This window comes from Epinephelus moara, chromosome 16 (genome assembly GCF_006386435.1).
Source record: "Epinephelus moara isolate mb chromosome 16, YSFRI_EMoa_1.0, whole genome shotgun sequence".
Lineage (NCBI taxonomy): Eukaryota > Metazoa > Chordata > Actinopteri > Perciformes > Serranidae > Epinephelus > Epinephelus moara.
Genome location: NC_065521.1, coordinates 31,622,827 through 31,635,793, shown reverse-complemented (window position 1 = coordinate 31,635,793; position 12,967 = coordinate 31,622,827). Strand labels below are relative to the sequence as shown.

Sequence of the window (12,967 nt, the reverse complement as noted above, 5' to 3'; positions counted from 1 at the left end):
CCCTTAATTTAAAAACTGCATTTTGTATTTACTTGTGTTATCTTTGACTAATGTTTAAATTTGTTTGATGATCTGAAACATTTAAGTGTGAAAAACATGCAAAAAAGTAAGAAATCAGGAAGGGGGCAAACACTTTTTCACACCACTGTATATATATATGATTTTTAGCCATCATAAATTGTAAACGGGTGCGTTAAAAATTCAGTCCCCATACAGTTGCCATGAAGGGGAAAGTTAGCTTCAGGAACCAAAACAGTTTTTTGTGTCAGGTTGTAAACATGTTTATTTCTGCTGTAACGTTGGGCACTTTAACATGGGGATCTATGGGGATTGACTGGTGCCTGGAGCCAGCCTCAAGTGGTCACTGAAGAACTGCAGTTTTTGGCACTTCCTTTTCAGCCCCAAAGGTTGCTGTTTGTGAAAACAAATTCTGCACATACATTATTCTGCACGGCGAAGGTCAAACATCAGTGGTTTCATTATTAAAACTGTCACTGGTCCCCTTCCTCAGTTTTTGACCTTCAGACCTAGTAATAACAGTAACATACAGCCCACTGAGGACACTGGCAAAAACAGTGAAGATGAGTCTTGATGCATCGTACAAAATATTTGAAGTGCCACTGCAGTCATCTGTAATTTCCAGGAAATCTTTGAAATTGAATTCAGTCAATTTAGGTAAATACAAATGCAATCATCACTTCAACAATCAACGTGGGTCAAACGCATAAACGTTCATAAAGATTTGATTTTTTCACATCTTTTGGAAAATTCTTTGACAATTTTATAACATCAGTTGTTCTCATTATAAGAACAAATGTCCTCCACAGAACAGACATTGTTCTTGTCAATAAAACTAAACATCAGACTCAGTAACATCAGCATGATTATCTGTTTGATCACATCTCAGTTCAGGACTCTTCACAACCTCTAAGCTTCAGTATGAAACTGCAGGGTAGGATTCTTCATCTTTTTCTTGTAGTCTTCATCAAACTCTTCACTCTGGGCCACAGTGAAATGGTTCTTCCAGTCACCAACTTTTCCTGCAGAACCACAGAAAATCAGACAGGTATTTTAGCTGAAGGTGGAGATCTGTTTTTTTGTCATGTCACATGCATTTCATTATCCAGTGTACCTTTCCTCATGAAGGAAGATTTTTTGAAATCCATCGCTCCGACCGTTGATTGGTTAACCTTGTCGTTCTTTTTCATTTCATCAAACTGCACTTTTCTGAGAAACGCTTCCTTCTCCTCAGCTGAAGGAGACAGACCAAGAAAGCAGCAGAGTCTGTCTAGTTCTCGTCCAGTATCCTGGAAGCACAGTGATCAAATATTTTCATCATATTATCACCAGCAATGAACTTTGGAAAAGTAATCTGAACAGGGAGATGGTGAATCATACAAGCACATGCACAGACAACCCACAATGGCAATTCAACATCAGGCCCAGGGACAGCAGCTGAAAATTAGCTCTAGCTAATGCTGATGCATTTACAGCAAAGTGTAAATGTTGTTGTTGATTAATGTGTATTATCCCTGCACAAATAAATCAATTAAAAAAAAGAAGAAGAAGGAAAAAAAGAAGAATATTACCTTGATCAGATCTTCGTAGAACATGTAGTGGAGATTTGGATAATGCTGTTTCTTCTCCCAAAAGCCGCTCACATGGTCGTACCAGGATCCAAAGACCACTGAAGCCACAGAACAATAAATGAAACCACTTCAAGAGTGTGGAGTAAATCTGTGCATCTCTGATACAAACAACAATCTTTTACAGTATTTCATACATACTCTTTCCCTCCATGAATCTCTGGAGGTAGCTGCTCCAGTCTTCAGGCTCTGGGTGAATCATAGTCATGCGTTCAAAATGGAAATAAGACACCACACTGTCCTTTGCATTGCGGGCCACGTAGATGATCTGCACAAAAAAAAAAAGAGTAAATAAAAAAAATGTAAAAACCTGTACTTGTAGCTGGAGGTACCCATGCATCAGATGCATTTCCTCTTGTCCTCTTTCCTAACTTTGTATAACACAGGTATTTGATTCAGAACAATTTTCAGCTATTAATATTGTATGATTGTATAAGGCATCTGTGACCTTGCAGTTTTGCTCCCAAAAGGACTTTGGCACAAACTGGACTGGAAGATGAGTCTTGATGATTCGAGGAGAGTGGGTGAGCATGTCCACTAGTTCTGTTCCTTTTAGCACTGGTGGAGAAGGCCCTAATCCTGTACATTAGTAAAACAGTTAACATGTCAGTGAATCATACAGTGTGGTAAATGTGAGGGACTCTCCCTGGCACACAACCTTTAAAACACAATAGGATTAGTGTGTTTACATGAACATGAATAACCCATCCATGATCAGGTTTTTGGAGTTTTGCAGATTAAAGAAAATTTTGTTTGGGAGTGTTGTGAACACTTCGCACTGTGTCAAATGCACCCAAAGCAGCCAACCAAGTGAGGAAAGGCTGGGGGCATTTTAATTATGTTAATGCACCGCAAAATGAAACATATTACCACAAATAACATTTGAATAGAATGGTGGATGCTCAGAAAAGGACGAAAGGACAGAAAGAATACTTCGCTGCAAATCTCCAGGTATGCTCATATGACATCAGAAGATGATGCAAAGTGCTGATCAAGCTCTTAACCAATGGCGGATTGGCCATCGGGACGTTCGGGCCGAATCGAGGTGGGCTGGTCACCAAGTGGGCCGGTGGTCAAAGAAAGAAAGAAAAAAGACTAGTGAATGTCAAGCTAGTTGCTAGCTGTCAGTGCTGCAATGGGCGTCCTGCCCATGTTGTTTGTTTGCTGTGAGATGTTCAGAGGGAACGTAGGTGTCAATCTTGTGTTTTGATGCTTGAAGGAGGGGATAAGAGCGGCCTCCTCCAATACGAGAGAGGCTCTCGTTTTTCTTGAAATCAGTCATTACTCATGGCAGACCAGGCTAGTTTGACCGTTAGTGCTAGCTACTGAGAAAGGAGAAAGACAGGAAACATGAATAAAGCCGGTAAAAAAAAGAAAGGGTGGCGCGTAAACACAAAAATAAAAAAACTTAAAGGAGCTATATGTAAGAAATCTAAAGCAGTCATAAAATCATCCTAATATGTCACAGAGACTAAGGAATAATGTTAATATAACATACTGATCTCACCAACAACAATAGTACAACCAGAATATTTGCATTTAAAAAAAAAGTTTATGGTCTGCAAATCATGTTTATGTTTTGAATTTGTGTTTTGGCCTGTTGCACTACCCACCGCCGTCTACCAGTCACGCAGTCAGTAGAGTCTCAGCATCAGTTACAGTTACGACTGAGCTACAATGGCTGACGGTGCGACTAAACAAATACAACCTCGTTATGATTCCCAAAAATGCCAAGACAAAACTCGAGGCAAAGCGAGGGTCTATAGGAGATGCTTTTGAACGGTGGAGACAGTTGAAAGCGGAGAAGAATTTGAAATCGGATGTCGAAGTGGCTACTCTTCTCCTTGACAGGTAAGCTTTAGCCAAAGTTGGCTAACTAGNCGCGAGCGAATGTGTCAAGCCAGGCAGTGAAAAATAACAGCTGGGAGCAGAATCGCTTGTCGACGGCGTGGAGAAATGCGCGTCTGATGTGAACGGAGGTTCTCCGGCGCGCGCGAGAATTTCGGTGCGCTGCGCTTCGCAGGCAGTGTGGCCCTGGCGTTACAATTATTTTTGATGTGTTGTTAGATAGCTAACAAAGAAACAAACTACAGCAGAGCTATTCAATTACTATTTCTACTACTATTTTGCTGTTAGCACCGCAACCGTGAATGAGAGACAGAATGAAATATGGCTGTCTACATGCTGATCACATGTATTGATAAAGTATTGACTTGGCTCTCAGATGTTTTATTGCACTTACTCACAGGAACAAGCGTAGTTGTCGTTAAGTAGAGTAATCATGAAGTTATATTCCCTTCATCTGCCTCGTGGCCCTCGTGAAATTCCTGTCCTGGACTAGTCATAATTCAAGTTCAAGATATCTTTAATTATCATCAATTGAAGATATCTACATGGTCCTTTCTAGATATCTTGAATTAAGTTTCAGATAGTCAGAATGAAGTTGTAGATATCTTGAACTTGAATTTTGACTAGTCAAAATTAAATTGTAGATATCTCAAACTGGAATTAGAGATATCTCCAATTCAGTTGCAGATATCCGCAATAATAATTGCAGATATCCGCAACTATATTGGAGATATCTATAATGAGAAACCTATGGCAAGCTGTTTTAACATTTAATAGCTAGACTGGATATTCATTACTGATATCTGCAACATAATTTTGCCTAGTCAAAACTCTTATTCAAGATATCTGTAATTAGATTTTGACTAGTCAAAACTCTAATTACAGATATCTGTAATTCAGTTTTGACTAGTAAGATTCAAACTATTTTTGCCATTCATGTGTATGGGGTTTGTCATTATAGATATCTTCAATGTAGCTGCGGATATCTACAATTGTTATTGCAGATATCTGCAACTGAATTGTAGACATCTGTAATTCCAGTTTGAGATATCTACAATTTAATTTTGACTAGTCATAATTCAAGTTCAAGATATCTTTAATTATCATCAATTGAAGATATCTACATGGTCCATTCTAGATATCTTGAACTGAGTTTCAGATAGTCAGAATGACGCTGTAGATATCTTGAATTCGAATTAAATGACGTTGTAGATATCTCAAACTGGAATTATAGATAGTCATAATGTAATTGTAGATATCTATAATGACAAACCCCATACACATGAATGGCAAAAATAGTTTGAATCTTACTAGTCAAAACTGAATTACAGATATCTGTAACAGTAGTTTTGAGTAGTCAGAATGACATTATAGATATCTTCAATTAAAATTCATACTAGTCACAATGACATTACTACTAGTCAAAATGACGTTGTTGATATCTATAATGGTAATTCCGGATAGTCAAACGTAGCGATTAAATGTTAAAACGGCTTGCCATAGAAACCCCATACACTTGAATGGCAAAAGTAGTTTGAATCTTACTAGTCAAAACTGAATTACAGATATCTTAAAGGAGCTATATGTAAGAAATCTAAAGCAAATAGTCATAAAATCCTCCTAATATGTCACAGAGACTAAGGAATAATGTTCATATAACATACTGATCTCACCGACAACAATAGTACAGCCAGAATATTTAAAAACTTAAAAACTTACGGTCTGCAAATCATGTTTATGTTTTGAATTTGTGTTTTGGCCTGTTGCGCCACCCACCGCCGTCTACCAGTCACACAGTCAGTAGAGTCTCAGCATCAGTTACAGTTACGACTGAGCTACAATGGCTGACGGTGCGACTAATTCCCAAAAAACACCAAGACAAAACTCAAGGCAAAGCGAGGGTCTATAGGAGATGCTTTTGAACGGTGGAGATGGTTGAAAGCGGAGAAGAATTTGAAATCGGATATCGAAGTGGCTACTCTTCTCCTCGACAGGTAAGCTTTGGCCAAAGTTGGCTAACTAGCATCATAGCTAGACGGGAGTGGACATTTCGAATACTTTCAACTGTTATTCATTTTTGATCATACATTGTAGGCTGGGCAGGGCAAGGCAGACAATTATACTGTGCATAAAATTAGATGCATTAGGATAGAGTCATATGCTCTTATTTTAAGTTAAATAATAAGCCATTTGTGGCCAATTCATTATTGCATTTATTTTATAGTCTGGAATTAAACAATAACTGTTGATTTTCTTATGCAGTTGATTCTTTTTGGGGCGGCAGTAGCTCAGTCCATAGGGACTTGGGTTGGGAACCGGAGGGTCGCCTGTTCAAGTCCCCGTCCGGACCAAAATATGGAGCGTGGACTCCTGGGCACTGCCCACCTCCTGGGCACTGCCGGGGTACCCCTGAGCAAGGCACCGAACCCCCCAACCGCTCGGAGCGCCTGTCATGGGCAGCCCACTCTGACATCTCTCCACTTAGTGCATGTATAGGTCCAGTGTGGTGTGTTCGGACCTGTGTGTAATTGACAAACAGAGTGCAAAATTGAATTTCCCCTCGGGGATTAATAAAGTATATAAAAAATAAAAATAAAAAATTCTGAGGACAGCGTTTGTGTAGTGTGTACAAGCATATAGAGGATTATAGGTAGAAACGTGTGGGCCAGTGTGTGGGCAGGTGTGTGGGCCGGTGCACCGGGCTGAATTTGTGTCCCACTACGCCCCTGCTCTTAACTCATTAGTATCACCTGTATTCCACCAAAGTGACTGTCAACAGACTTATTTCACTGGTCGCAAAAAAAATGGAATCATAAAGATGTAGCTTACAACCAAGCACAAGGTCGCAAGCTAGTGTGCAGGAATGTTTGTGTCCAAGCACAAGGTCGCAAGCTAGTGTGCAGGAATGTTTGTGTTGCTTGGCAACAGTACTGTCCCAGTCCAGCTGCTGAACTATTTGTGTTGGCGGAGCCAAATGAATTATTAAATAAAAAAACGAATCATAACCTGTTCCTGCATTTTACTGTTGATAAATTGTACTTGTAGAACTATGTTAATAAGGCAATATTACATAAGAGGGAGTGCTGTTTTACTGTATATCAGCATGGCTGTGATTTGGTCATAGGCACGAGGTGACACGCATCATAACATCATAAGAGTCAGCTAGTTTAGTCAAGTGGTTCTTTACATAGGGGTTGGGACCCTCCAAATGGTAGAAGAAACTGAGTTCTGATGCACAAATCTGTATTATAATACATACACTGAAAAATATGTTGTGCTCTTGCTTTTTTCTTTTTGAAGGTGGGGAGAGTAGTAATGCAAGAGAAACTCCAGTAAGCAACTTGCAGGTAAGATATTTCTTTAAATATTTCAGAAATTATTATTAAATAATAAACTATTACTTAATCAGTACTGGTTAAAGGTTAGTCCTTATGTCGTCTCCCTCCTTCCTTGATGATAAGTACCTTAACAGTACATTGTACCAAGCAGTTGTTGGCTCATTAGTTTTTATGATTCACTTGCACTAAAAATCACAAAAATGCAGAAAAATAAGTCTTTGAAGTAAATTCTCCTGGTGGGGACCCTCAGACCCCCCTACTACAAAAAAGTGGCCTGACTGGGGTTATTTTGCGCAATATTTCCTGGCCTGTGTGATTTTCCTGGATATGCTCGCTAGAGTTCTCCAAAAGAAAATACTGTTGCATGTGTACAACTTATCCCAGTTATTCCCAGTCCCAGTCTGTGCAAATAGACTGCAGTAATTGGTAACAGGCTTACTCGTATTTTATATGTAATTGGAAATATGAATAACCCGATTTCTCTGTGCTCATGTAAACACCATTTCCTGAATATGATCAGAACTGGGAAAAGCCTCATAAATGGCTTATTCATGTTCATGTAAACGTAGTCAGTGACATGGTATTTATGCAAACATCTTAGTTGACTGATTTAAGCTGAAGGCTGAGAACAATGGCATAAAAACATTCACATATTCTTAAATATGATTCAACCTGGCACACTTGGCATGCAGATCTCCAAGGGAATCACTTTTGCAAAGAGACGAATAGATGTTGGGCCAGCATGCAGCAGGTCAAGGATGTGGGCGACCCAGGTGTTTCCTAAAAGGGAGATGGCAGAAAAAAAGATATTATAAATTATTTACAATTAATTCTACAAATAACTAGAAAAGTGCACTCAGCAGAATGTAGATGTCCGCAAGAGGGCTTTGTTCTGGCTGCTATGCTGCCGCAGGAACTGATTGTGGCCATTCTGCACCTAATGTAACTGTCCCTCCTGGCTCATTGCAGTCAAAATGGTGGCAAAGATAACAAAAACTGGTGGGTTTTTTCATCTCCTATCATTCCTAAGAGTGCTTTCACACCTAACTTGTTTGGTTAGGTTAAAACAAATTCGGGTCTGTATGCATGGTAAGTATGGTTCGTTTGGGCTGGTGTGAATGCAGTCAATAGTATCCAGGTACAGACCAAACAACCGAACCGAGACAGCTTGAAAAGGCGGGCCTTAGTCCGCTTCCAAATGAACTCTGATGCTATTTGTTTGTGGTGTGAACGAAAACAAACCAACCACAGGATTTTATGATAGCAGATATGTGATGTCAACATGATTTCAACAGCTAGACCAATAATAAATACATCTGCTGATCGTGAAATCTGTTTGCGATCTCATAATTTATCCTGATAAAGGCCATGTGTATCCCAGAACCTATTTATGCTAATTCATACATGTAACCACAGTAACACATATACACATCAGTGAGAGTATTTTCCCTGATTAAAAAGCTGGTCAAACTGTCTTGGTTGTATCCAACTCCGTGTACTTTGTCTGTTCATGAAGTCCATTAAAAAGTGTGTGACAGTGATCCCACAGTATCAAACTCTGAATCATTGCTGCACAAGACTCCTTCTTTTCATCCTGTCTCTATGTTAGTCATTATTCATAACATGATTGATTTGCAGCCTAACAATAGCCTATTAATAATGCTTACAATCAGTTATTTCTCTATGACCTCTTTGTGTCAAACCAAAGAACTTAAATATAAACACTTTAAAAGCATTAAGTGCTGCTGAATAAACTTGATTTCCCCACATGGATCCTGATGATGAAGGATAACACCAAAACTATCCAATCGACACATTTCCTGTCATTCAGTAGAACTTCATGTTTACTCCTCTGCCAAAACTTAAATACAATAATGTATTGAGTGAGTAGGGTTGGGACTCGTTAGGATTTTAACGATTCCGATTCCTTACCGATTCCTTCTTAACGGTCCGATTCCTTACCGATTCCTCTTACCGATTCCTACATTATATTCATTATACTTGCTATACTTAAACAAGTATATAATAAACACAAATGCAATCATACAAATACAAAAACTTTATTCTAACTGTTGCACAGTACAATTAGATGAAAATACACATTTGTGTGTGGTGTGTATTTCAGATTTAGAGCTTGTATCATCTCCCTGAGAATATATAACAACAAAAAGTGATTCTCTGATTTCTACAGTAACACTATTAAAATTAACCACAACAATGTAATAAAAAATACTTATATGCATTCATGCTTGGGCACTGTTATTTACGTGACAACACCTGAACAGAACACACACACACATTGGCTGTTTGTTTCTACCTCTCCCCTCGCTGGAAGTCTCGGACCTCCCGCCGCCCGCCTCCGCCTTGATTAAACGCTGAAAATAAAATAAAAGAGGGAGCCAGGTTTTTCCTATTTTATCTTATTTTGTTTTATTTCTACCTCTTCCCTTGCTGGAAGCGTCGGACCTCCAGCCGCCCGCCTCCGCCTTGATTAAACGCTGAAAATTAAATAAAAGAGGGAGCCAGGTGTCTCCTATTTTATCTTATTTTGTTATATTTATCCCTCTCCCCTCGCTGGAAGCGTCGGACCTCCCGCCACCCGCTCCCGTCTCAAATACGGAGGTCTCCCTCTCCGCTGAGCACCCGGCGCACGCCCGGCCTGTTAAATAGCCTGTAACCATGACAACTGTGTGACACAAACTCAGTGCTTTAGTGATTAGATAATGTCGGGCTCGGTCGGATTCGGACAGAAATGTGCGGCCTGTGCTGCACTCTAATGGAAATGCACGTGACTTTTTTTTTTTTTTTTTTTTTTACAATCTAGGAATCGTTTGCAGGAACCGTTACGCCAAATGTGATGGAACCGGTCCCAGAACCGGAACTTTGGACCTGGTTCCAAAAAAGAACCGGATCCGGATCCCAACCCTATGAGTGAGGCACCCTAATTTTATTGGATGTAACACAGTAAGATATGGAATTAACCTGCAGATGGATGCTCCAGTTCAAAATGAAACTGACCTTATGTATGGATGTTAGGTTTTGATCCACAACAAAGGCCAAACTGCAGTCTATAAGAGACTAGGAAAGGCATCTTGTTTTTAGCAGAGACAATTTCCGGTATTGCCTTTTGTTGTATGGTTTTGCTACGTGACTGTGTTGAGGATTGAATACATTTAGTAAAAAATCTACAGCTATAGCCTATGTGTTGCAGGAGTGCAAATGTGCACTGTTGAGTGTGAAGTTGTTAATATGAGCAGTTTTTTGAGAAAGCAGCAACAGCCCATCCATACACACATCTATACCAGAGCTACAGTATAAACCAAAGCACATCTTGTTAATGTTAACAGACTGACCTGCTTTGGGGTATGATGTAATAAGTATATCATCTGGCCTGGCCTGAAAGTTTTCAAAGTTCTCCCAGTTGTCTGTATAATAGTGCGTCAACCAGATTCCTTGGAAATCAAACAGTTCTGGTCGAGAAATCGCATCCATCTTTAAAAAAGAGAGAAAATTCACAAATCTCAGTACACATTTAGAGATTTGTTTTTACACATTTACACATCTGATTATGCACACACACAGATAAAAAACAGTTTCAAAAGTCTCCACACACATTTGCTAAATTGCAAAAAATTAGGTCAATTTTGCTAATACATACTTTTACTTAAGTACTGTTGTACTGTTGTTGTGCTTGTAGTGGAATATTTTCACTGTGTGGTATTGCTACTTATACTTAAGCAAAGGATCTTAATACTTCTTCCACTACTGACAAAAAGTCTTTTTACATGTTAGCTACATGTTACAAGTTAAGAAATTATTAAACCTCACTGGAAAGTGAGCATTTTGTAAAACAGCACACTATAATGATAAAATTATCTGGAGACATACCTTGTTGCTCTTTCCTGGTTGTTTTTTTCCTTTGATCCCAGCTTATTTCTGTCAATGGTAAATCTTTAACAGTCCTCCCCTCTGATGGCAAATTAATCTGTTCAGCACATGAACACAAGCTGAGTTCTAGATGTGATTTGAGTGGCACTCACTCACTTTTGGCTTTTATGGGTCCATAGTCTCCCAGACCTGTATCTTTGAACCACTCACTAGTTGAGACTTCCTGTCTGTCCTGGTCATTTGACTCCTGTGTAGTCAATAGGGCCATTTAGTGAAGACTCTGAGTTTGATATAATAAGCTGGCCAAAAGAGGATATAGAGGCCACTGTTTCAGTCCAGAACCCTGAGACTGTACACTAAGGACTGGTGAGCATCAGAGCCACTGTCCGGGACGAAACAACCAAGATCCAGGAATGCATCAGGAAGATGGCCCCAAGTGAATACCTCAAGCAGCAGAAACCCAAGAATGAGGAAGAGGAGTATGAACCATCATGGAAGGACAAGTCCATGCACGGCATGTACCACTGACAGATTGAAGAAATGGTCGAGATCAAGAACACTGGACAGTGGCTTTGGATCACACCAGTCCTCTGCCCTCCTTCTTTCACTTATTGTACAGTCTCAGGGTGCTAGACTTGGGATGAAGGTACTGGTGAAGGAGGATGTCAAGTGACCAGGACAGACAGGAAAGTCTGATCTGAAAGTCGGCCAAAACATTAAAACCACTGACAGCTGAAATGAATAACATTCAGTTGATCATCTTGTTACAACGTAGTGTTCTGCTTGAAAACCTTGGGTCCTGGCATTCATGTGACTTCACCTGCTCCACCCACCCAAACACCATTTCAGACCAAGTACTCCCCCTCATGGCAATGGCACTCCACAACTGCAGTGCCCCCACCACTACCACCACCACCACCAGGACAATGCACTATGTAACACTGCAAAAAAAAAAAAAAAGAAAAAGAAAGAAAGGTTTAGGAATGGCCTGAGGAAAATGACAAAGAGCTTGAGGTGTCAAGGTGTCTTAAAGGGATTACTTCTGTATGTGTCTATACTTTGTTTTTTAGGAACATCTTGCACAGTATACTTTTAATTATAGGTGTAGGGAAACAAGATGAACTATTCACAATAAAAGCACCAGACATACACACTGCACCACTCTGAATGCGCACAAACTTAAGCAAATTTTGAAGAAAGAAGAATTTTTGCGTTCGGGGTAAAAATACAGAGACTATGACAGAATATGTCACTTTTAACAGAAATCTGTAGATGGAGCTCTAGCATCTATGAATAGGTGAATTCTTAATGTAAGAATTTTTGTAGGTGCCTAGTGGCAAGTACCTCCTGGGTATTTTAGAGGAAAGGAGAAATGATTTATAACGAAAATGTTTTTGTAAGTGGGTGGCACGGTAGTGTGGTGGTTAGCACTCTCGCCTCACAGTAAGAGGGTTGCCGGTTTGATCCCGGGCGTGGGAGCCCTTCTGTGCGGAGTTTGCATGTTCTCCCCGTGTCAGCGTGGGTTCTCTCCGGGCACTCCAGCTTCCTCCCACAGTCCAAAGACATGCAGGTTAATTGATAACTCTAAATTGTCCGTAGGTGTGAATGTGAGCGTGAACGGTTGTTTGTCTCTATGTGTCAGCCCTGTGATAGTCTGGTGACCTGTCCAGGGTGTACCCTGCCTCTCGCCCGATGTCAGCTGGGATAGGCTCCAGCCCCCCTGCGACCCTCAAGAGGATGAAGCAGTTAGAAGATGAATGAATGAATGAATGAATGTTTTTGTAAGTACTGGGTACCTATGGTGCACAGTGCTGGAGCTGATTTCCAAAGGTAAAGACAGATTTCTCCAATTGTTCTTATTCCAAATCATACAAATTAGAGGACATATGTAGGCATAATAAATATCTGGAGTGTGAGTGGAGGTTGCCTGCCAAAAGCACAGCTGTAAGAAATTATTGTCTGAACTGCCTTGAGCAAAGGGCAAAAGCATTTGTTTTTATTGTACTTCATCCTTTAACATTATGTATTGGAAGCACATCACAGCTGTGAAATACATTATACTGTAATTTATGGGGCCATTATTGTAGTGGAGCTATTTGCAAATGTGAGCAGAGAGTTATGTAAGAGTTCCTCAATTTGGATGTTTGCATGAGATTTGTGAATGTGTACAGAAATCTGTACACTTGTAGCTGTTGTGAAAACAATCAAATCATCACTGTCCTGTGGTTTGTATCCTATAGTTTGTTT

General features: G+C 39.9%; 1 protein-coding gene across 1 annotated transcript; it reads right to left on the bottom strand.

Annotated features, from left to right (window-relative positions):
• Window positions 1–151: 151 nt before the first annotated feature.
• Window positions 152–11,954, bottom strand: LOC126403071 (cytosolic sulfotransferase 3-like). Its single transcript, XM_050065490.1, has 8 exons — window positions 10,721–11,954; window positions 10,186–10,324; window positions 7,505–7,612; window positions 2,095–2,225; window positions 1,788–1,914; window positions 1,590–1,687; window positions 1,133–1,307; window positions 152–1,040 (listed from the first exon to the last, which is right to left on the bottom strand). Exons 2-8 carry the CDS (start codon window positions 10,322–10,324, stop codon window positions 928–930), a joined length of 891 nt encoding a protein of 296 aa, XP_049921447.1. The 5' UTR covers window positions 10,721–11,954; the 3' UTR covers window positions 152–927.
• Window positions 11,955–12,967: the final 1,013 nt, after the last annotated feature.

Bases quoted from the DNA above. Each gene is read 5' to 3' on its own strand.
- LOC126403071 (XM_050065490.1), bottom strand. From the start codon at position 10,324: ATGGATGCGATTTCTCGACCAGAACTGTTTGATTTCCAAGGAATCTGG. The intron at 1,688-1,787 runs GTATGTATGAAA...CTGTGGCTTCAG, and splicing joins GAGATTCATGGAGGGAAAGA to TGGTCTTTGGATCCTGGTAC. The intron at 1,308-1,589 runs GTAATATTCTTC...CTGTGCTTCCAG, and splicing joins TCTACGAAGATCTGATCAAG to GATACTGGACGAGAACTAGA.